Here is a 25295-nt window from a genome sequence, read left to right as displayed (position 1 = left end):
TAAATGGTATAGGGTTTCCTTCCTGAGCAGGGGGTTGGACTAGATGACCTCCAAAGTCCCTTCCAACTTTATTATTATGATGATGCACATTTTGTAATTATTTATTTAAAGGTCTAGGCAGTAGTTTTGTAAGCTTGTAGGAACTTCCAAGAAGCCACTGGATTCCTATGTCAAGACTTCTATCTTCGGTAGCCAGCTTTTTTGAGGATCAGGAAATTCTCACCTCTAGAATCTCCAATGTGACCCAGCAAGGGCAGGAATAGGGCAAAAACCTAGCCCTGCCCCCCTGGGAGTCAAAGGATCTCTACGGTTCCCTCTAATTAGCTGAAAATGTAAATCAGTATTAACCATATACAGGTAGTCTGTGGTTAACTATGGTAATGGAGATCAGGAACTCTTATTGCCTACAGTGCAAAATCATGTGATTACACTGACTTAAAACAGTGCCATTTGTGACTCTTAGGTGCAATATCACACGATCACCATTTGCAATCTTCTAGTTTCCCCATCTATTTTCATGCCAGATGCTGGCAGCGAAGGTTGAAAATGGCAATCTTGCGAGCAAAGAAGCAGTGACTATCATAATTGCAAGCTGGTTGTCAAACTCCAAATTACAATTATGTAATCATGGGGATATACAATGGCCACGACTTTAAGGATAGTTAACAATCACTGAAGAAATGGTCATTAACCAAGGATTAGCTGTATAATCTCAGGTAAGCCAAGAATACATCACAAAATTGTGTTCAGTTTACTTGCAAATGGGCTTATCATGTATATATAAAGTCCATTGTTTCAGTCATGTTCATTTTCCCTATCAATAAGACTTCCCTCTAAATGCTGGCTTTCTGCTTCAAAACAAGAAAAAAAGACTTGCCCCACCACTTGAAAGGTACAGCTATTTCTTACTTTCAAAAGAATTTCAACAGCAAACAAATCAACAGCTTAATCTAGAAAGAAGTTCCATTGAAAGGACTAAGATGTTTAAGGGTACCACCTATTTCTGCTTATTTTATGATGCAGCATTTGGGTTTTTTTAAAGCTGTATAGTGTCAAGTGTCCTTGGAATATGAGATTTTCCATTTAACTAGGGAGTGATTTTTTAAAACTAAATATGAGCTATATGAGCTATACAAGAGATATACAAAATGCCTTTAACTGGAGTTTTAAACATGTATTGAAATGTGAAAGCAAATAATCAGGTCCCAGGCATATCAGATTTTTTTTTTCAGTTATGAACTTTTGAAATTAAGCTCTTTTGTGAGCTTAGCTCAACAAAATATAACCTTGACCATATCACCATCTTTTTTGGATGTACATTAACTATGCAGCCTATAGATGCACAGTATTTGGGCCAAAATCGGGATCCACCATTACCCATAGGCAGTTTCTTGGTGATTGCTTTGTCTCTACTCTCTGAACTCAGCATATTTTCCTTTGCTCACTTTAGATCCGATCTCACACTGACTATCTCTACTGCAATCCTACTCAAGTCCATGCAATAGGGCATACTGAATTCAGCAGCGTTTTCTCAGGTTGCATTAATAGAAGTATTTAGCATTAAAAAAATTAGATCTGCCAATTTTAGTGGATGCCATTTTTTTAAAATTTATCATTTACCGATCAATTAGGTATGACAGACAGGTTACATTATTACTTCACTGCTTGAAAATTATCTTCTTCAGAGCAACCCTTTATCTTTGATTTTAAGCAAATCAGAATATATACAGCATCTACATAAAAATGAAAAAGTTGTGCTTTTAAAAAAAAGTTTATTTCATTAACAGTACACTATTTCCTATCTTGAGAGGATCAGTTTTCTTAATAGGAATTTAACTTAATCCATGCGAGCTTTCAGTGTCCGGGTAGTTATTTTGTCTTTCTCACTGGTGAAAAGAGAGAGAATCAAGATGAAAATTATATTACAGTTATTCTTCTACTTACAACTAGTAATTTAATGACCATTCAGTTTATAACAGCCTCAGAAAGAGTTCTTTATATATGCAATGCATTTTCCAACCATCTGTCTTTGGAAATTCTCAGCCATCCAGGTCAGGATTGTCCCAAAGGTCCTTTTTCATAAGGCAACTGGACTTTCTATTTTCTCTTTAAAGACATTTCGCTTCTCGTCCAAGAGAAAGAGCTGAAGAAGCTTCTTGGATGAGAAGTGAAATGTCTTCAAAGAGGAAAAAAGAAAGTCCAGTTGCCTCGTGAAAAAAGACGTTTGGGATTTTTCAGCCATCGTGAAATGTCATGACAAACTCCCCTGTGCTCACATGACTGCATTTTAAGGCATTTGGCTATTGGTTTACAACTGGCTGCAGCTTCCTGCCATCATATTTGTAGTGTTTTTTTTGCTGGTTTTGTCAAAATCGACAACTGCCATAAACAGTTGTAAAATCAGCCGTCATGTGAGTGTTTCAACTTATGACCACCATGACTTACAATAGAAATTCCAATCCCAATTGCAGTAAAGTTAAGAACTAATTGTATAGCCTTACCCACCAACAGTTAAAAACGATATGTACAACCACAACTGGTTTCCCAAGGGTTGCCCATAATAATAGCACTACGCCCACCCAGAGGGAAGGACAGATTAATTGTGCGAATAATTTCACGCTCAATTTTGCTTGCTGTCAATTACAGCTATTGTCCTTCCAGGCAAGCCCTGGAAATTAATCAGAGAGATACTGTCCCACATAATTTTTTAGAACTGATTTATATTCACTCAGGTTCCACTTACATCACATGCACTATGACTCCCATACCAGACACAGCATCTCTGTCCACAGCATTGAGCATGGATTGTCCTATGGTTTCAAAGAGGTGATCAGGTTCCTGCATCCAAAAAAAGTTAACTTTAATTATAAAGAGTTATTTTTAAGCATCTGTTCAAACTTAAGTGAATATTGAGTATAAAAAGAATATAGATTGAAACAATATAGCCATATTGTCTCTTTGAAAGTCCCTAAAGAACAGTTTGATAATTACAGAGAATGCATGAATACGGCTATGAAATTTCTCATGTAAGTTCTCTCGGAGCCATATCAATATATTCATGCATTCAGCATGTAGGGATAAAGCAGAATTCTAAGCAAAATATCATATGAAAAAGCTATATCAACTGAAACAGAATTTTTGTGCTACAGACAGGTTTTCATAGAAGTGAAGAATGCTGGGAAGAACTTATGCATATACCCTAAAGCTCTATTCACATCTACTTTTTGAAGTCCAGAGGCTGGCTGTTATTAAGAGTGTTCTAATCTACTAAAGTAGTTAACCTTACTATGTTTCTTATGACCAGCTCTGTATTTTTCTTACCATGTCTGGCTCCCAAAGAGACTCACACATGCCATACATTTGCTCTGTACAGGTCCCACTGACCACAAAATCATCTGTTATCATCGGACAACCAATCAAGTCCAAGGAGCAGATAAAGGGTTCATAAGTGACTGGGTTTAATCCAGCAATCACTGGTTCTGTATAATAAGGTCCAAACCTGAAACAGCAAGACAAATAGGTAGCAATTCATTTTCCCCAAAAAATAAAATGCATATCATTACAATTAACTACATTTTAAAATTATAAATTTTCTTTGGCATGACTACATAGGCATGTACACAATTTGTCTATCTTCAATACTAAAAAGCTAGAAAAAATCATCAGTTTTGAAAATTACCTACTATCATCTCAAGCGGAGATATAAGCCTATTTAATTGCAACTCCCATCCTCTCTCAATATTAACCATGCCAGGATAGGAACTACCACAGAGTTCAACTAAATCTGAAGGAGCAAAAACTGCCTGCTAATGTAGCAATAATCATGTGTTGTAGCAGACCAATTATTCAGGAGGTAAATCCTGGGGTGGAAAACATTAAAAATATCATAAAATAATAAATTTATATGCTCCACACAGCCATGATTAAAGCCAATGATTTTATTAGTTAGTGCTACGTAAGAAATACACCAATTCTTTTAATATTTATATCTTGATCTATGTATCACAGGAATTTTTAAACTTTGTAATAATGCAACTACTTATTAAATGTCATGCAGATAAAGTGAGGAGCAAAGCCTAGAATAAGTTCTGACACTTTGTCTATATGGTTAGTTTTAAAAATTAGTGCCCATCCAAGTAAATTGCTCCTGACTCCTTCCTAAGGCTTCCTGATCCTCAGTTCAAAAATAATTGTCTTATCAAATCTATTAGCTGAAATTTATTTTTTAAATAACACTAACTATATCCAGATATCATGAATGCTCTTTACCGTCTTTCATATAGGAGATTGGACACCATGCTCATTAGGGTCTGCGGCTTAATTTGCCTCCCTTCCTTCAGTTCATAGAGATTTAGTCGAAATTTGAGCCTTTGAGCACTGTAAAGAAGAAAAATAAACCAGTTTTAAATCCATTTTAAGGAAAAATGACCATTCTCTTCTATTACAATCCAAGTGGCACAGATGCATAGTTTAAAACCTACTAGTTGTGCCTGCAAATAATTATAAAATAGAAATCTGAGGAAGACAAATTGCTTCAAATTTGTTATTTCCCAATAATGTGATTAACGCATAAGCACATTACTACATGCCTAGCATCCTTTACTATGATCAAGGCAAAAAATCATAAACCAATAGTAAACAATAGTTTATTATTCTGGAGTATCAGGGGAATTTAACTTAGTACATTTCTGTTTTGGTAAGCAATCAATATGGTGCACCTCACTGTTCATTGTAGAATTTGAAATTCATGTAAGTAATTTAGAGATGACTGCTTGGAGGCTTTTAAAATAACAGCTACCATTTAAATTGTTCTAAAGGCAAGCAACTATAGTTTAATTCTGAAAGGATATTGAAATTTAGAAAATTAAGCCCACATTTCTGAATAGTTTGCATTCTATCTCATACCACACGCAGGAATGATCAAGGTGAACACTCTTCACATGCCTTCATTTAAAGTATGTCCCTGAGTATACACTGAGACTGCACATTTATTATAAATATCAGAGGAATGAGCTTGTAGCATATTTCACATAAATATTTATTCCTAGCTGCTGCCAGATAATCTTCATTTTAGCTAGTTACAAGTAGACCTTGACTTACAGCCACACAATTTTGGTAGCTAAGCTTATGGTTATTAAACAAGTCATAACATGACCGGGGCTGATTTTATGATCATTTTTGCTGTGTTTGTTAAACAAATCCAATTTCCCCAATTTACTTCGTTTATTGGAAGCTGATGGGAAAGTTGCAAAACAGGATTACATGACTACAAGATGCTGTAACTGTTGTAAATGTGACTTGGTTGCCAAGCCCTGAATTTCAATCATATGCCTGCAAGTGCTTATAACTTTGACGACAGATGGTAAATCATTTTTTCCAAGGCTGTTGCAACTGTGAACTATTGTTAAAGAAGCAGCCATGTCGATAACTATCTGTACTTTAGGTGAAAAAAGTAATTATGTTGCTGATACTTTAAAACACTGTATTGGAAGTTAGCCTGTTTCTACAAACTCCCGATATTTAGAAGCTGTCTTCTAAGAGCCATTTTAGCCACATGATTGATCCCAGTGATTCAAGAACCATCGTCTAATTTACCTTTCCGCATACCACTATAGATGTGAAAAACTGGACTTAGCTTCAACTTTTCTGTAAGTTGATCAATCATGACATTCTTCATTCCCAATGTTGGAATAAGAATAAAATAAATAAGAATAAAGAAACTAGCTACAAGTTAGTTACAACTCTCTATGTATATTATAGTTTTCTTGCTTATATCTACTTAATGCAAAATACTTACACTGTCTGCACATCTGTGGCAAGACCAGCCAAACCAATGAATAATCTGTCTCCCATTGGAAAAATTTTCTGGAAGTCTGTGGCCACCATCTGAGCTTGAATACCGAATCTGCGATCGGCTGCAATAGCCACACAGTTTTTCCCTTTCATGGCCATAACAGCCCCTCCATTATAGGACATAATAGACTAGAAAAGAAAAAAAATATTAATTGAAATAATATGTCAAATGCAGCACTTTTTTTTACTAGAAGCTATGAAGTTGCACATATCAAGGTTTATCCATATGAATATGAAGAACATTAGAATAAGCATATTTGAGTCATAGTGCAAAATATTCCAAAATTTAACTCAGAGATAGAATGGGCTAAAATAAATGTTCTATTTTGGTTCACAGACTAAGGGTTTTTTCCTCACTTCATTGTAATCACAATACAAACAAGCTCTGGTAAGCACTCAACCCCCCCCCCCCAGTGTTCCCATGATATTGCCTTCAATTCCCAATCCATGCTCCAGACAACATTAAGTTGTCCTTAGCTTTCCCATTTTAAAAAAGTTTTGCCCTTAAGCAGCTAATACATTGCAGCCATTTTATTATGAATATAATCCTACAAATTCCAATAATTACTTTGTTGGTGATACTGTAAAATCACCTCATGAAAGTGAGATCAGCCTGTTGTCTATTGGCCAGTATAAGCTCATGTGGGCACACTTCTCACCTCCAGTCCTTGGACATCATTCTCCAGAAACATGGAGAGAGGGGGAGGAATGGGGGGGGTGTTGCTGCTTCAACCTCCACCCTATCAGTAAACTGTTGCTTGGGCTGTCGGCAATTTGGCCAAATCTGAGTGTCTAAACCAGGGATAATTTTGGAAACCTGGTGAATAAAAAATTTCTTTCCTTATACTTGCCTCTTCTCCTAGCTCAGGCAGCCAATACCCAGGCTGGGAAAGATAGCAGGTGAAGCCAGGGCAAGTTCTAATAAATGGCTAATATTGTGGGTGTAGCCACTTGTCAAAAGTTTACAAATTATCTGACAAAATCTAACTGCATAATTTTGAAAAAGAAGTAGACAAAATTCCAATAATACAGGGATGGGCAAATCATTTTCAATCCAACGGGTAACATTAGGAAAGTGAGGAAGTGCCAAGATTTCCTTGCAGAGCAAATGAAAACATCATCCTCTGGCTGCAGGACAGAACAGAGGCAGTTTGGATTGGCACTGTTATTAAAAGTATTCTGGACTTGATAATAGTGATTTGGATAATAGTGCTTTACTGTAGTGAATTTATATCAAGAGATTTAAACCAGGGACTGCTTGATCAATAACTTATAGCTTAGCCTTATAGCATTTAGAGTGCTTTTCTTCCACTTCTGAGTCAGCAGAAAACTAAATTGGCATAGGAATCTACAGTGAACCACTATTATCCAAATCACTATTATCAAGTCCAGAATTATATTTTCCAAGCAGAGTTCTCCAAAATAGTTAATATTAATCCATTATATTTAATTATTATTTATAATACTATTAAAGTAGTATTTATTAAATTATTTTCATACAATAGATGTCTGGAGGTCGACAAATAAATAATCTGAAACTTCATAAAGGGGTAAATGTGCTGGTGGGTTTGAGGGGCCTCTGCTTTAAAGCATGGTGATAAATTCTGACTCCTGCACCAACCCTAACACAGATTTGAAAAGGCAAGTCCCAGGGACGCAATTAGCACTCAAGGCAATGCATGCAAACTGCTTTCACTATCGCCTCCATAGAAATTCAGACCAGAAAGTAAAAAAGCTCTCCTAACTTGTAATCAGCTTCTACAATAGGCATCGCTGAGAAGTTTATGAGCAAGAGTTGGGGCCACGGATCCGACCCGTTTTTTTTTTTTTTTTTTTCTGCTAAGCACATCCTCTCTGATCCTGAAAAATCGCACACAGCCATCAAGGATAGTAGCCAATGATCCCGCCCCGAATTTTAGCTATTTCTCCTTTAACCTCTATCTCGCACCCTTTTCCAATATCAAGACTCACCATGATGAAGCCTCGAAAAAGCCCTTCCTCACGCACAATTCCTCCGCAAGACCAGCTTCCTTCCGCGGCTGTTACTAAACCCCGCCTCCACCAGGACGTAGTATTTCAACATAAATTCCTGCGATTGGACATCTTTCCCCTGACAATCTAGGACCGGAGATGGGCTCTCGGTACAGGAAGTGAAGAGTCATCCCTGTTTGTCATAGAGATAAAACATAAGAGTAGTTTGTTGCAGTCGATGAACGCGGGATTTGTAAGTTGAATTTTAAACGGCATTTTTAGATAATCCCTACTTTTCCAATTAGGAAATTAGAATTGATCTTAAAGAAAAATCGAACTCCAATACACACCTATTTTTTCTTGAAAAAAAATAAACTACAAAATATGCCCCAGAAAAATAAAAGATGAAATAAAAATAGAAAATGATGTATTAGTTCGTTTTATTATTGAAAGTCTTATTTTTTGATTCTTTGGAAACATGGAAATTTTCAATTTGTTCAAAATATTTTTCTCTATATTTAATAAGCAATTCTCACTTCACTCTACAAGACCTTGTTATAAACACCAGTGAGAAGAAATTAAGTAACATCATTAACGCAGGCAAATCAAGCAAAGAAAATTGGGCAGCTTGTGTGCATCTACAATTTCTCTGCTCCTTTGACTCCGAATGGAATAGAACATTTTTCAGACCTGGGATTCCTCATAGAAAGAACTAAGAAGCTTCTTGGATGAGAAGCGAAACGTTTTTAAGGGAAAAAATAAGGCAGTCCAGTTGCCTTTTGGAAAAACACCCTTTGGGATGTCCGTGACCTGGATGATTGAGCTTCTCCATAGCTAAAACTCCCTTTTTACAATCTTGTAATCCCTTTGTAGGAGGACAGAAAACTCAGATCTTCCCCAAGGAATAATGGAGAAGAGCTTTAAAAAGGCAGAAACGTCTCCCTCCCCCAAGCTAGAAACTCAGCAGTAACCCAGTCTATAAAAATGCAGATGTGATAATCCTTTCAGAAAGGCTGGAGTCAGGAAGCTTGGAACTGACGGGATTAGAAAGACGAAGATCCCTAGAATCAACAACTCCTCACTCAAAAAAATCCAACACAGGACATAGCTGTGAGAAACAAAGAAGTTTAAAAATAAAATGGTTACAATTGATTAACAATAAAAGAATTAGCCAAGCCCTGCATGTAGGCACTAGATTCCAGGAGGCTTGGCTATAAGATAGCTATAAGATAACTTAACAAGACAAAAGGGTAGCAGGGAGAAGTTTGAGTAACCAGGGGGAGATATGATGTATTCTGGCTAGGCGGATCAGACAAGATCTCTCAGAGATCCACCGCACTTTGTAAACTGCTTTTTTTTCTATTTTCTGCAGAATAAACTGTTTTCTTACCAATCCAATTTTCTTGGTGTTTTAATTCCATTTCCAACATAGCCATCAGCCACAGTGCCAGGGAAGCAGGACATGACCTTTGGGATATAATAGTTAAGGGATCAAAATATAATCATTTATGTATAACCCAGCCATTGTTCATTCTGTCTTGTTTGCGCTCTGTACTTTGCTCAGAGATAACTTAACAAAATTGTGCTGATCAAGGAGGAAGAAAAAGCTGAGCTGTAACTTTAAATGTGTTTGCTATAGCTTGCAATGTATCATTCTTCCGCTGTAACTTGCAACTGTATCTGCTCAAGGAGAAAGCTCTGGGCTGTATGCCAGCAATTGTGTATTCAAAGGACTGCTTTGTAACAAGCTGTAACTGACCTAATCTGATAAAGAAAACATGTATTCAGAGGAAAAAGAAATCTTTTAGCCTGTTAGCGTGAAAAAGTGGCTTAGCTATAAAAAGAAAAAGAAAAAAAGATTAGTGTGTGTTTTCTCCTCTGTCTCTCTGCATTAGACAAGAGAGTAGGAGCATCCAGTTTTTCCTTTGATCAAAAATAAAGCTGTGTTGTTTTCAGTAGCCTCATGTTCAGAGACTCTTTCAGATTTATTTGGATTCTGAGCTGAAAAACCTTACAATAGGATTAACCCACCAATACCAGAAAGGCACACTGAACCTCAAGTCAAAGTTCAAGCCACAGGAACAGGAATTCCAAACACAAAATCCCAAGAAGGTATAAAAACCCACCATTTGGTCAGCTGCTCCAGAATCTTATGTCTTGTGGTTCTGCTCTTCAATAAACTACAACCTTCTTTTAAAGCAGTCTCAATTTTGTTTATTCCTGGCATGGACTGGACCCTGATGAAAATTTTTCTTTCAATATCTTAATTCAGGATAGAAAAAAATGGGAGAGGGAGGAACTTATTTGCTGAGTAAAAAAATGTTAGAAGATAATTACAATAGAATGGGAGAATTGCACTGAGATGTCCTTCTACCTTTAATACTTTTTAAAAGTCTTTCAAGTAGACTAAAGTTTCTCATTTTCAGAAACTTTGCTATATTAAGGCAAATATGAACTGCAAACATTGCAGTATACAGATGGCAACTAAGAGATAGTTTTTTACATCTCTGTGTTGTAATCTGGATATGAAAACCTATAATTTTTGCAGTGTTACAGTCCAGATTGACAGCTTTTTTAAAACTAACATTAGAAAGGGGACATATCTTTGCTATTTAGTTTCTATTGGTCTGAAAATCTTAATTTTTATTTGATTTGTAAATAAGTCACAGTGCCTGATAGGCTGATGAAGAAAGGGAGCAAGGGAGAAAGAAAGAGAGAGGGAGGGAAGGAGGGAGGAGAACTGAAGATCAGACTGAAGGATAATTTATAGTTACATTAATATGGTAGGTCAAACTGTGATTCAAAAGTTCTGCTCAAAAATATTTCAAATTTTGAATCAGCTGAGCATGAGACGCTACTTACAAGATAGAGTTGTTCTGACCAATAGAGCTTTTGCATAGATATGTCTTTGGCATCACATATGCTGGAACATATGAAGATCATAGTCTCATACAGTTGGAAAGCATCAAATCTTGGAAGATTTTAATACAATTCCACTTTTGAGCAAGATAGTCACAATTGTTTATCATTTTCAAGAACAATCATAGCATTGATATACTGGTCATCTTATTTCCAGTCTTTTGCTAATATGACTGAATGAATATTTGTAGGATGAATATTTGTAAGGACCCACTTTGGGAAATTGAGTTCTGCCATCCTCCAATTTACCAGGGGTTCCATTTCTTTAACCATTCCAGCCTTAGGATCACTGGGCATTCCATGCCTGGGGTCACTACAAATGTTATGTCTTCCTTATTGTTCTCCAGGGATAGGTGGACTGGTAAAGTGGCTAGGGTAGCTAGCACTCCCCCCTGCTATGGTCCCATCTAACTGGCCAAATGAGATTGGTTGTTTCAGCCTCCTCACTGGGATGCCAAGTTCCCCCAAGTCGGGCTAATGAGGCAGCGGGTGCAGCCAGAGTCTATTAAGGCTTTCATTTTGACAGCTTCAGGCATGGAGGGAGTTAATATAGTCACTGTCTTGAGGATGGGTACGATGGGTCCACTTACCAGGGGTTTGCCCTCCAAGCTGTCATCCAAAGTGTCCACCGCCCCTACAGTGTAGGCTGGAGTTCCCTCCCCACGCTTGGCAGGGGTTGGGGACTCCACAGCCTCTATTGCCCTCATGGCAGGTTCTTTTGGCTTGGCTGGAGACTTCCCTGATTTCCTGGCCAGTGATGGGTTTGGGTTGCGCTGAGGGGCTTTCAAGCAGCATTCTACAGCGCGATGCCCCTCTCTCCTGCATTTGAAACAGCCTCTTGACTTCTTGGCTGTAGCCTGTGGTTTTGAGTTGGCAGGCAAGTATCATACAGGTCGCACTTTAGGCTGTCTTTGAAATGGCTAAGGAGGATGTCTTCCAGCCAGTTCAGCTTGTTGGCAATGGCCTGGAACTCTTGTGTATATTTGGCTACTGGGCATCTGCCCTGCCTCGCCATCTTGATCCTCTCGCAGGCCTTTCGATCAGCCAGGGGGTCCTCGAATCACCTTCTCAGAGAGACATGAAGTGGTTGAAATCATTGAGTTTTGTGGCATTGGAATCATGCAGGTTCACTGTTATGGCCTGGGCCTGCTGAATTGCTCAGCAGGCTCAGGAAGGCTGCACAGAGTCCCGGGAAGACCACGTGGTTGCCCGCATGTGCAAGGTGTGAAACCAGTCTTGCATTGATTGGTTGATGCTGTCCTTGCAAGGAGACTATAAAAGGCCTGCGCACCATTTTGTTTACTGTTCTGTTCTGTTGCTGACTTGCAATAAAGAAGACTTGCTTTTGTGTTACTCGCTTCATCTAAATGCCTTGGACTTGTGAACAAAACATTGGCGATGAAGGTGGGATAGCTGCAAGCAAGAACAGAAGAAGAAGATAGGACTCACCAAGGAAGTTCTGATGCCTGGGGGAAGTTCGGCGTCCTGAAATTGTGACTCTGCCTGCCAGTATGAAATCGCTGGAGGTGAGCTTGGCAGTAGGGACCCCTTCCCAAAAGGCTTGCAGCGAAGGCATTGATGAAGTTACAGACTACTACGATGTCAAAGATAGGCCGGTTATTGGAATTCGATACTTCTCACCCAGAACACTGGAACTCGTATGTGGCATGGGTGGAGAACTACTTTAGAGTAAATCAGATTAGAGAAGACGGCCTCAAAGCTGCTACCTTGCTGTATGTTTGTGGGCAGGACACTTTCGACATAGCAAAAAATCTGGTTGCCCCAGCACCTCTGTAGTCAGTGTCCTATGCTGATTTGAAGAAGATGCTGAGAGAACACTTCAAACCTAAACTTTCAGTGATTGCTTGGCAACATGCGTTCAAGCAGAGGGACCAGAGGCCTGGTGAGTCTGCTGCGGACTTTACTGCTGCCTTAAGACAAGCCACTAGACCATGTGAGTTCAAGGACCTGGAAGAGAGGCTCTGGGATCTGTTAGTTTGTGGCTTGAGAAGTCGTGAGCTACAGCAGAAGATCTTCGCCAAAGAAGTTGTCTCATTCCAAGAAGCCTTGAGAGAGGTTGCAGCTGAAGAAGCAGCAGGTGGCACTGTGAAGGCCTTGTGGCTCACCAGAAATCCTTCAGCCACAGTCACCATCCATCAAGAGGTCACTCGAGAAGATTCAGAACAAGTTTCTGAAGAGGAGGTGGATAGGCTGCACCCAGACAGAGTAGAAGAAGTTTCAGGAGTGCAGAGATAAAGCCCCAGCATCGCCTCAGTGTTTCGGGTGTGGAGGACACCACAAGCGCTCTGACTGCAGATTTTGCTCTGCCATTTGCTGGGCATGTGGCAGGCAAGGCCACATTGCCTCTGTCACCAGAAGGTCTGATCTCAGGAAGAATTGCTTCAGAAAGGTACTGTTATGTTCCAGCCTATAGCCGTCCTTATTAAAGACACAAGGACAAAACCCCTGTTGAGAAAAATAGGCTGGAGACTCCAAAAGAAAACAAACCCCTTTTAATATGGGTGACAAACCTGTCAAATAGTCCAGAAACTGAAACAGCAAAACACAAACCAAAGGGAGGAAATTGTCCACACAAAATACAAGGCAAAACAGAAAAGTAATCACCGGCAATACTAACAGAACAAGATTCCCACGAAGTACTTTGCAACAATTGCCTTCAGCAACCAGCACCACCCACACATTCCCCTTTTGTAAGTCAGTCCTCAAGGCATGCCTTCTCAGTGCCTTCTCCTGAGTCATCCCATAGCCTCTATCTGGTCTACTCTCCTAGCTTGTCTCCTTTTTCGGACGTCTCTCATTTCTGACAGCTGTGAGACATTCGAGTCTGACTCTTCCTCCCTACCCAGCTGCAGCTCATCCTGCACACGATTGGAGGGGCCTGGCTCCTCACTGGAATGCAAGTCTTGTAACTCCTCAGAGCCTCCCTCAACCTCCTCCTCAGATTCCCCAGACTCTGCTGTTGAGAGCACAGGCTGGCTCGGAGTCATGACAAGTACCAGGGTCCCCAGCCAACATAGTGTGGGTTTCTGCACATCATGCAGGAGCATTTTCAGGACAGGAATTCATAGGCCACTTAAGAAAAAGCTTCACATTGACGTGAAGTTGCAAGGGGTTCCCTTGTCGATTGAGTTGGAAACAGGGTCCACTCTATCAATCATTTCTTTTGACACTTTTAAAAGGATTTGCAGCAGAAGTGGCCTACGAGTCAAACTCAGGCCATCAAATTTAATTCTCACTGACTTCCAGAATTCCAGAGTCAGTGTAAAGGGGGAGACCATGCTCAAGGTGCAGCGTAGGACTTTTGATGGCCTGCTAGATGTGGTCATAGTTGGGGGGGTGATTGCACGAGTCTCATTGGACTCAATTGGTTCAAGGCCCTTGGGATTCAAGTGACTGGACTGAACAGTCTGCAAACGTCAGGCCTTGCAGAAGTCTGTAAGGAGTTTGCTGATGTGTTCAGTTCAGAGCTTGGATCATACAAGGGGCCTCCCATCGCCTTACACTTAGACCCAGCTATCACACCCATCCGGATCAAACCTAGAAGGGTGCATTTTGCCCTCAAAGGCAAAATTGATGCAGAGCTGGACAAGCTGCTCCAGCAGGACATCTTAGAACCCATGGACTCTAGTCCATGAGAAACCCCCATAGTAATGCCACTGAAGGCCAATGGAGAAGTCCGAATCTGTTGGACTATAAATGTATACTTAACAAAGCGCTGCAACAGCATGCATATCCAGTGCCTGTGGCCAGCCACATTCCAGCCTCCCTCAAGGGGGGGTGTGTGCCTCTTTGAAAGGCTTGATTTGGCACAGGCCTACCAACAATTACCTGTTGATGAGGCAACAGCTGAGGCTCAAACAATTGTGATGCACCGGGGAGCCTTTAAAGTGAAAAGACTGAAGTTTGGGGTTAATGTGGCCCCTGGGATCTTCCAAAGTGTAATGGAGCGAATGCTCCATGGTATTCCTGGGGTCTGCTCCTATTTCGATGACGTCCTCATTGCTGGGGAGTCATCTGTGAACTTAGCTGAAAGGCTGAAGGCTGTCTTGCTACGTTTTCGCCAAGCGGGGCTGAAGCTGAATCAAGATAAATGTAAAATTGGAGTCACTTCTACTGAATTCTTAGCCTTCATAATTGATGCTCAAGGAATCCATCCTGCTGAATCCAAGCTCCAAGTAATTCAGCAAGCCCCAAGTCCCAAGTCCAAAAGTGAACTTCAGGCTTTTCTGGGACTCTTAAACTTTTATCATGCATTCCTTCCCCACAAGGCTGCAGTGGCTGAGCCGTTACACCAGCTCTTGGACAAACAGGCTCCTTGGCAATGGACACAAGTCCATGAAAAGAGCTTTTCAGAGGTCAAGGCCTTGCTCTCTTCAAATGTGATTTTAGCGCATTTCAATGAGCAATTGCCTGTGTGCATCGCATGTGATGCATCCCCTTATGGGGTTGGGGCTGTGCTTAGTCATCTGAAGGCTGATGGGACACAAGTCCCTGTGGCCTACTATTTAAGGATTCTGTCATCTGCAGAGCGTAATTATGCACAGATTGACACAGAAGCCTTGGCCATAGTGGTTGGCATAAAGAAATTTCATGATTTCTTATATGGCCGCCATTTTATAGTTTACACAGACCATAAGCCTCTGCTGGATTTGTTTACCACAAATAAACAAACCCCACACATAATGTCTCCTAGAATGCTGAAATGGTCAATTTTCCTGTCAGCATACAACTACACTTTGGTGCACAAACCTGGCAAAGAAATGGGCCATGCAGATGGCCTCAGCAGATTACCTCTACCGCAGATAGAGGCAGATCCTGCTTCTGCTCTTCACGTTCTCTCCATTCAGGAATTGCCTGAATCTCCCCTCAATGCTAGGGACGTGACTGCAGAAACTGTCACTGATCACACGCTTACATGCGTGCTGACATGGATGTTGTCAGGATGGCCTGACATGTGTCCAGGTACTGAGTTTCAAAGTTTCTGGCAAAGGAAGCACGAGCTTTCCACTTTCAAAGGGTGCCTTTTATCGGGTAGCAGGGTAGTCATCCCAGCCTCATTGAGGGTTAGAGTCTTGCTTTCTCTGCATGAGGGACATCCAGGCACAGTCCAGATGAAAGCGCTTGTGCGTAGCCATCTCTGGTGGCCTGGGCTCGATAAAGAGATCGAGACCCAGGTTCATGGGTGCCAAGTGTGCCAACAGTCCATGCCTGAAATGCCTTAGGCCCCTGTACATAGGTGGGAAGAGACACTTTCCCCTTGGTCGAGGGTGCATATCGACTACGCTGGGCCCTTTCAGGGGCAATTCTTCCTTCTCCTTGTTGACAGCCATTCCAAGTGGCTAGAGGTTGTTCCTGTCTCCTCCACTACTACTGCTAGGACCATCCAGGTGTTGAGAGGAATCTTTGTTTCTCATGGACTTCTCAGATAACAGCCCCCAATTTACTTCTTTTGAGTTTCAGACTTTTCTACAGGCCAACTTGATCTGGCATGCTACTTCAGCACCATTTCATCCATTTCCAATGGCCAGGCAGAGAGGATGGTCATACTACCAAAGATGCTCTTAAAATAATCACCTATGGCAGCTGGCATCACCGGTTAGCTGATTTCCTTCTTTCACAACGCACCACACCTCGCACAGCCACGGGGAAGAGCCCAGCAGAACTCTGCTGGGGTCACCACCTCATCACTAAACTGGACAGGTTGCACCCAGACCGGGTGGCTTCACAGGTGTTACAGCTGCAGGCACTTAGGAGGCTACAGGTGGGCGATCCAGTCTGGACAAGGAACTATGGACCTGGACATCTCTGGGTCACAGCAGTGGTATGCAAGGTCTCTGAGCCACTATCATACGAAGTGGCCTTGGATGATGGTTGTGTGATCTGACATCACATTGACCAACTGCGTTGGAGGCTTCCCAGCAACATTTCCACTCCTGGTTCTGCTCCTGGGTGTGGGGGGAGGACCACAATTACGATCATGGACCACAGTCTCTCTGGCCAAGCACTTCAGCTATTGCTCCAGAAAGGGGGTTTGCCCGGCCAAGTGGACATTCACAGGCTTCAGCTATTGCTCGAGAAGGGGGGTTTGCCATGGAGGCAGCTCCTGACTCTGGCACCTGCAGCACAGACACTGGGGCAATGGGACATTGGGGTAAATTGGCTACTCAGGCCACTCCAGCTGCTGGTCTTGGGCTTGAGGGACAGTGCTCCCAAGAGGGGTCCATTGTGGACTTGGGGAATTCCACACCCCCCCCCCAGGGAACTCTGGCTTGGATTTAGCAGATCCAGCCAGTCAGCAGCTGGGTGGGTCACCTGGGTCCTTGAGGCAACAAGGTCCTGGTCTGCTTAGCCTGGCAGGCGAGCTGGCAGGCCAGGCACACACAGCAGCCATAAGAAGGTCACAGCAGGCCAAGGGTCCACCCAAACATCTTAAGGATTATGTGAGGTTTCTGTCCAGTCGGAGGGAATCTTGCTAGTTCTTTAAAATGCAAAACAAACATTCAAATGAAGGGGTGTTATATTTCAGTGTATTAAACTATGATGACAAATAAATAACAGAAGATAAGTAAAATCTCACAACTACTGGCCTTTTATATGTAGGTTCCAATATCAGATGTAAATATATAAGCCACAGGTTGCATTATAAAATCACAGTACACTGGCCTCCCATCTGTAGATACATAAAACTAAATTAAGGAATATCTTCTCTTCTTTTTTATTTTACACTTTTAGTTTTTTTAGTTTCTTACTGCTTTTGAAAGCATTGTCTACCAAGAAAGGAATTAATGTATTGAGAAAAAGTGAATGGAATAGGTAAACCACAATAACTGGTTCACACAAAACAAATCAAAGTACATTGTGGCTTAGTGCAATATGTAAGTCTAACAGAGCACTTTTTAATTTCTGAGGGGTTTTTGCTAAAAAAAACATAAGAGTTTAAAAACTGAACACTAAAGGGAACTAGAAGGAACTAAAGATTACTGTTAAAGAAAGAGAAAAAAAGTTCATTTTATAAGACAAAATGAAGAAAATATTTTAACATAGATATATTGAAGAATATTTTTGAGTAATAGACCCAGGTTAATTTTAAGAGTGTCTGCCTCTATAGATAGACTGTATTTAAAAGATGTTATTGAAGAGGAACGAGTTTTACCTGACAAGATTGAGATCAGCTGTGGATGCATCTGGTGGTGAAAGGAAAGTGGTGAAAGGAAAATCCGATGTAAAGATCTTTTGCTGTAAAGATCTTTTCTCCATAGGAAGCTGGAATGTAAGATCCATGAATCAAGGAAACTGGATGTGGTCAAACAAGAGATGACAAGACTGAACATTGACATCTTAGGAATCAGCGAACTCAAATGGACAGGAATGGGTGAATTTAATCCAGAGGACCATCAGGTATACTACTGCAGGCAAGAATCCCTCAGAAGAAATGGAGTAGTCTTCATATCAATAAAAGAGTAGGAAAAGCAATACTGGGATACAATCCCTAAAATGATAGAATGATCTCAGTGTGAATCCAAGGCAAACCATTCAATATCACAGTAGTCCAAGTCTATGCCCCAACCACTGGTGCTGAAGAGGATGAAATTGACTGGTTCTATGAAGCCCTATAGCACCTTATAGAATCAACACCACAAAATGATGTCCTTATCATCATGGGAGATTGGAATGCTAATGTAGGAAGCCAAAAGAAAACCGGAATAACAGGCAAGTTTGGCCTTGGAGTAAAAAATGAAACAGGGCACAGGCTGATAGAATTTTGTCAAGAAAATACAATGGTCATAGCAAGCACTCTTTTCCAACAACCCAAGAGACGGCTCTACACATGGATATCACCAGACGGTCAATATAGAAATCAGATTGACCATGTGTTCTGCAGCCAAAGATGGAGAAGCTCTATACAGTCAGTAAAAACAAGACCAGGAGTGACTGTGGCTCAGATCATGAGCTTCTCATTGCAAAATTTAGGCTTAAATTGAAGAAAGTAGGGAAAAACACTAGGTCACTCAGGTATGAACTAAATGATATCCCTGATGAATATATAGTAGAGGTGACAAATAGATTTAAGGAATTAGATCTGATAGACAGAGTGCCTGAAGAACTATGGATGGAGGTTTGCAACATTGTACAAGAGGTAGGAACTAAAACCATCCCAAAGAAAAAGAAATGCAAGAAAGCAAAATGGCTGTCTGAGGAAGCTTTGCAAATAGCTGAAGAAAGAAGGAAAGTGAAAGGCAAGGGAGAAAGAGAAAGATACACCCAACTGAATGCAGAATTCCAGAGAATAGCTAGAAGAGATAAGAATGCCCTCCTAAATGAACAGTGCAAAGAAATAGAAGAAAACAATAGATTAAGGCAGTGGTGGCGAATCTATGGCACGGGTGCCAGAGGTGGCACTCAGAGCCCTCTCTGTGGGCACGCAAGCTGTCGCTCCAGCCCCGCCACCCCCATGGCCCCCTCCTCACCAGCAGCCTCCCCAGAGGAGAATCACCCCAGGTGCAGCCTGTGCGGAGTAGCGCAGCCAAGGACATGGCAGCCGGACAGCAGGGGCAAGACTCCACCCTCATGCCCCATCGCATACAGATGATGCTGTGAAGCATGGACAGAGGGCACGGCCACCATGACACTGCTGGGCTGCCTGGGCAATTTGCTGTGGTGGGCCTTGGAGGTGGTGGATGGCCTTGTGGGCAGGAGAGGTGAGGTGGGGCAGTTTTTGGGCACTTGGTCTCTAAAAGGTTCTCTTTCACTGGAATAGGGAGAACCACAGATCTCTTCAAGAAAATTGGAGATATGAAGGGAATGATTCATACAAAGATGGGCATGATAAAGGACCAAAAGGGCAAGGACCTAGCAGAGGCAGAAGACATTAAGAAGAGGTGGCAAAATTACACAGAAGAACTATGCAAGAACGAGCTTAGCATCCCTGATAACCATGATGGTCACTGACCTCAAGCCAGACATCCTAGAATGTGAAGTGAAATGGGCCTTAGGAAAGTTGAACAATAACAAAGGTAGTGGAGATGGCAGCATTCCAGCTGAGCTATTCAAAATCTTAAAAGACAATGCAGTAAAAGTGCTACACTCAATTTGCCAGCAGCAACTCAACAGTGGCCACAGGATTGGAAAAAGTCAGTTTACTTCCAATTCCAAAGAAAGGCAATGCCAAAGAATGTTCAAACTATCGCACCATTGCACTCATTTCACATGCAAGTAACTTTATACTTAAAATCCTACAAGCTAGACTCCAGCAGTATGTGGATCGAGAACTTCCAGAAGTACAGGCAGGATTTCGAAGAGGAAAAGGAACTAGAGATCAAATTGCCAACATACGCTGGATCATGGAGAAAGCTAGGGAGTTCCAGAAAAACATCTACTTCTGCTTCATTGACTATGCTAAAGCCTTTGATTGTGTGGATCACAACAAACTGTGGCAAGTCCTTAAAGAGATGGGAGTACCAGACCATCTTATTTGTCTCTTGAGAAACCTATATGTGGGTCAAGAAACAACAGTGAGAACTGGACACGGAACCACTGATTGGTTCAAAATTGGAAATGGAGTCCGGCAAGGCTGTATACTGTCGCCCTGCCTATTTAGCTTATATGCAGAGCACATCATGAGAAAGGCAGGGCTAGATGAATCAAAAGTTGGAATTAAGATTGCTGGGAGAAATATCAACAACCTAAGATATGCAGATGATACCACTAGGTAGGAGGAGGAGCTAAAGAGCCTCTTGATGTAGGTGAAGAAGGAGAGTGCAAAAGTTGGCTTGAAACTCAACATTAAGAAAACCAAAATCATGGCATCCGGCCCTCTCAATTCCTGGCAAATAGATGGGGAAGAAATGGAGGTAGTGACAGATTTTATCTTCCTGGGCTCCAAGATCACCACAGATAGGGACTGCAGCCAAGAAATTAAAAGACGCTTGCTCCTGGGGAGGAAAGCTATGGCAAATCTAGATAGCACACTAAAAAGCAAAGACATCATCCTGCCAACAAAAGTATGCACAGTCAAGGCCATGGTTTTCCCAGTTGCAATGTATGGCTGAGAAAGTTGGACCACAAGAAAGGCTGAATGCCTTAGAACTATGGTGCTGGAGAAGACTCCTGCGAGTCCCCTGGACTGCAAGGAGATCAAACCGGTCAGTCCTAGAGGAGATCAACCCTGACTGCTCTTTAGAAGGCCAGATCCTGAAGTTGAAACTCAAGTACTTTGGCCACCTAATGAGAAGGATTCAGTGGAGAAAAGCCTAATGCTGGGAAAGATTGAGGGCAATAGAAGAAGAGGATGACAGAGAATGAAGTGGCTGGATGGAGTCACGAAGCAGTAGGCGTGAGCTTAAATCAGTGGCTCTCAACCTGTGGGTCGGGACCCCATTTGGGGTCGAACGACCATTTCATGGGGGTCGCCAAACAACGCAGTCCGCCATTTTTTCCCCTTTTCCTTAGCTGTGCTACTCCCTTTTATTCTATTGGCTTTTGAAAGCCAATAGAATTAGACTCTCTTGAATAGACTCTCTCCCTGCTGAGCCTGCCAAAAGTCCCATTCTGTAAACAGTGCTTCACCAATTGAGTAGTCCTCGACTTACGACCAGTTGAGTAGTCCTCGACTTATGACCGGTTGGGGGTCGCTGCATTAAAAAGGTTGAGAACCACTGTTCTAGCACATTATTTTAAGGAACCAAAAATCAAAATTGTTAGAAGTAAATGAAAGGAATATACAATTGGTTTATTTGATCAAAGTTAAAATAAATATATTGTTATCCCTGGTAGCCCTTAATGGATTTTTGTCAACATCAGACTAAAATGATGGGATTTTATGGATTTGTTTATATGGGAAGAGGAGATAATTTGCTGTAATTTAAGAGAAGGTGATAAGTTACTATAATTGTTTGTATTTGTGATGAAGGTAAGTCACTTCTTTACATATTTTTCTTTTTCTTTATTACATTCTTGTTTTGTTTTTTCTATTTTTCTTTCTATTTTTTCTGAACCTTCTTTTTTTGTTTTCAGTGTGTATTTAGTGTGTATTAATAATTTTTAATAAAATAAGAACGACCACTAAAATGCACTTCCAATGGAACAAGCAGAAGCTGGTAGGGTTGGCTATGGAAAACAAAGAGTTCTAAAGACTCTTCTCACTTTCAGTTTGAATTCTCTCTCTCTCTCTCTCTCTTTGAAAAAAGGCCCTGAAATTAAGAAAACTAGACAACAGGTACCAAAAATGACACCCGTCCCTGGGTGGGCTCGAACCACCAACCTTTCGGTTAACAGCCGAACGCGCTAACCGATTGCGCCACAGAGACTGTCTCTAGTATTATGTTTTTGCTGTGGATAGCCATTTCTAACCTGAAAAATGATTTCTATGGCCTGCCGCTGGAGGCAGAGAGAAGTGGGGAATAGAGGGAGAGGATACGAAGTAGCGTGGAACAAAAATAAGCAAAAGGTTTCGTTTCATTCAGAGCCCTCTCCGGAACGTAAGTGCTTTGCAACTGCCCTGCAAACGGCCTTGGCCCAATCATCTCTCCGCCTCGTTCCCTTCACTGAAATACATGTTTTTGTTTAACTTTCTCCGGGGAAAGACGGGGTTCAGGCTCGTTTTCTGTGAGTTTTCTGTTTGTAAAAGATTTATTCAAGCTATAGAGAGAACGCGAAAGCTTTGCCCGCTCTTTTGGGCAACTGTCAATCTTTCTATACAAAGACCTCACGAACTGTGGAGGTGGATCATTTCGTGAAAAAAACAGGCGAGTTTAAAATTGCATGGAGTCAGAAGAGGATGCTCGTTTCATAAAGATTACGGTTGCCTTGATTACGATGCCAATATTCGGGAAAAGCCGTTTCACTCTACAACGTGAGCGAAAATCTGCCGGTGGGAAAAGTTGCCTTGCGAGTCCCGCCTCTTGTCTCGCTTCGCATCCCCATTAGTGAACGTCGGACTGGCTTGGCCGCTCCTTCCTGACTGGGGAGGGCGACTATCATAACTCCACATATTCGAAGAGCCCGAAAATGACAGACCGCTTCGTAAGAGCGACTGAAGCGCAGCACGTCTGCAGGGCCAAACCAAACGCTGCCAGATTTGCTTGAGGCGGTGCGTAACTGTGTCCCTCTACAATCCTGGGGCGTTTCTTTTTCCCTTCCACTTTCTTTCCTTTCCGTGAGAGCTGGGGAGGCTGGATTCAGATTGAGCACGCTCAGCGCAGGGGTCCCCAAGAGATTCGGACCTCTGTTGTCTTCCGCTGGTTTTGCGTTGTTTCGGCGCGGTTTGACACTTTAGGCTTCGGATCGACTCGTTGGGGGTTTTTAGAACAGACAGGCGATATCTTTGAGAGAGGCACCCTCGTAGTGGTGTCAAGATATTTGGAATTAGGCAGAATTCTTACTCGGAAGATACCAGACGATGAAGGCGGAGGGGGAGGGGCAGGGGAGGGAAGGGTTCTGGCCAAGAAAAATTTGGCATTGGCTTCCATGAAACGGAAATGAGAGAGGGCCGTGGGAAAGCAAGACTGCAGTTGCCGAGATATCTTAAGGAAAATCAGCAACAGCCAATGTGCTAAAGTTCTGAGTGGGAAATTTTTAGCTACGTGACACCTCTACTGGGAGCAGACGAAAACTAACCAAATAGGCTGGGTTCCGAAAGCCTTCTAAGCCACCATTCCGCCAAAACACAAGCCTAACCCAGATTCAAAGAAGCCAATTGCGTATTGTGCCATGCAGCCGCTAGCTGTTTCTCCGAACCGTCGTGTGAACACAGCCAGGGCTCTTTCGGATGAGGGACAGAAGAAAGGAACGCCTGTCCCAGTCAAAGAAAATGGGAGAAATAAGTAGGGCTATATAATTGCAACAATTTCTATTAAATATAACTGAATTTCGAAAAGGAATCAGCCGCCCCATCTACATTTTTCTGAATTCTTTCGGGTTTCTCCCTCACACCTGACCTTTCCTACAGAGGCGTCCGATGAAAAGTGTGGATCAATCATTTCAGTGTCTCAAAAGAGCATCTACTTTTGTCACCACCTGGATGACTGGATGCGGCCGGTAAAGGGACTTTTGCCCTGCCGTCGCCTTTCGGCAAATTTTTGCAAACTTTCTCCGCGGTCCCAAAAGAGTCTGCCCTGCAGAACAAAATAGGGCGCCGCCCAGCCTCCCAGTCCCATTCCTGCTTCCCGACCCCTCTTCCGTTTCGTCAAGCAGATCTCCAGGCCAGTAGCTTTAAAAATTCGTGTACAGACTTGTTGGGTGGAGCGGGATATTTATTTATTGGCAAGGAGAGGGGAGAAAGAAGAGGAAAATGAAAATCAATTTAGTATTTCACTGTTTCCTGTAGAACCACCTCGGGTTCGGAGTGAGATTACCAAATAAAATAAACGAAGACCTTTCTGCAGTTAGGCAGGAGGAAAAGCATTTCAAAGCGCTTCTCATTTTCTGAGGGGTGTTGAGGCGATGCTCCCTAATGTAGCCCTGAGATATCCAGAGAAAATCTTTCTCTGGGACTCTGTTGAAAATATACAGAAACCCCCCCCCCATTCATCGGGGAATAAAGCTGAAGAGGTTATTGTCCTACTTGAGGGGATTTTAGATGCATCTTAAAGGTGTATCTTAAAATGGGATTAGCAAATAATACTGTATATAATAATTTAGACTTGTTAGAAAAATAGGAATTAAGTCCCTTTAAAACAGCCTGATCTACCCCCTCCCCCCTCCCTCCCCCCCCCCCCCCGCCTAACCAAGCCACTCGGAGAAACTACCCGGAAAATGGGTTACCTCAAATATATTTTTGTTCTTTAAAACAAAAGACCCAATCCGGTGTTCAGGCAATAGTTGACAATACCTTGTGACTCTTAAGAAAGCCTTGTTTACCAAAACTCCTGGGGGCCTTTCACTGAAAATAACCTTTCATCTAAGTGAAACTTACTGAGCTTGTTGACAAATTTCCTCAGGGCTGGGCTACAGGTTCCTAGGCAAAAAGGAAGGTATGGAAAATATACAGAATTTTTCATCAGGTGCACCCAATAGTTTTAAAAAACATGCCTTGTTTTTCTTTCCTCTGGAGAACAAGGAAGTAGTGTTAGAAATATCAGATCTGTTTTGTAAAAGAATTATACCTCTTCAGACAAGCTAAATTATTTGGTAAACAGACTTGTTATTATAATGTCCTGGAAATTTCTATAACACTAGGAGCTGCCTCTTCATATTGCTATTGATGTGTCTTTTTTTCTCTTCTAACTGAAGAAGCTTTATAATTGTCATATCCTCATGTGTGTAATCGATTACAAACAGCTTTCAGGCCATTATCACACTGGTGATTTAGAGTAGTAGTGTTCCAACTCAGCAGATTTAAGGTGTGTGAACTGACTCTCAGAATTCCCTAGCCAGCATGTTGAAGTCCATGCATCTTAAGATGTTGAGTTTCAGAAGTACTGATTTAGAGTGTCACCCAACTATTATTGTGGAGATATAAAGTCAGTTCCATGAATGGTAAAGGCAGTAAACTAGAAATCAGGAGGTTTAAGCACAAAGCCACCTTGGCCACT

At 41.7% G+C, this 25295-nt stretch overlaps 2 protein-coding genes and 1 non-coding gene across 3 annotated transcripts in view; 1 reads left to right on the top strand and 2 right to left on the bottom strand.

Moving 5' to 3' along the window:
• Positions 1 to 1755: 1755 nt before the first annotated feature.
• On the bottom strand, positions 1756 to 7983 carry PSMB3 (proteasome 20S subunit beta 3). The gene is made up of 6 exons (XM_039321295.1): positions 7825 to 7983; positions 5798 to 5982; positions 4270 to 4377; positions 3322 to 3499; positions 2744 to 2838; positions 1756 to 1886 (listed from the first exon to the last, which is right to left on the bottom strand). The coding sequence occupies exons 1-6, from the start codon at positions 7825 to 7827 to the stop codon at positions 1838 to 1840; spliced, it is 618 nt and encodes a 205-aa protein (XP_039177229.1). The 5' UTR covers positions 7828 to 7983; the 3' UTR covers positions 1756 to 1837.
• Positions 7984 to 21996: 14013 nt separating this feature from the next.
• On the bottom strand, positions 21997 to 22070 carry TRNAN-GUU. Its single transcript has one exon. It is a non-coding gene; the product is annotated as a tRNA-Asn (tRNA).
• A 687-nt stretch (positions 22071 to 22757) lies between these two features.
• Positions 22758 to 25295, top strand: part of PCGF2 (polycomb group ring finger 2) — a 97417-nt gene continuing 94879 nt past the window's right edge. The window contains exon 1 of the mRNA XM_039321293.1: positions 22758 to 22852. The gene's annotated coding sequence lies outside the window, so the exon portion shown is untranslated. The remainder of the gene's footprint in view (positions 22853 to 25295) is intronic.

This window comes from Crotalus tigris, unplaced genomic scaffold (genome assembly GCF_016545835.1).
Source record: "Crotalus tigris isolate CLP2741 ecotype Arizona unplaced genomic scaffold, ASM1654583v1 scf7180000023724.639413, whole genome shotgun sequence".
NCBI lineage: Eukaryota > Metazoa > Chordata > Lepidosauria > Squamata > Viperidae > Crotalus > Crotalus tigris.
Note: the sequence above shows the minus strand (reverse complement) of the source record. Positions and strands in the feature narration are given on the sequence as shown.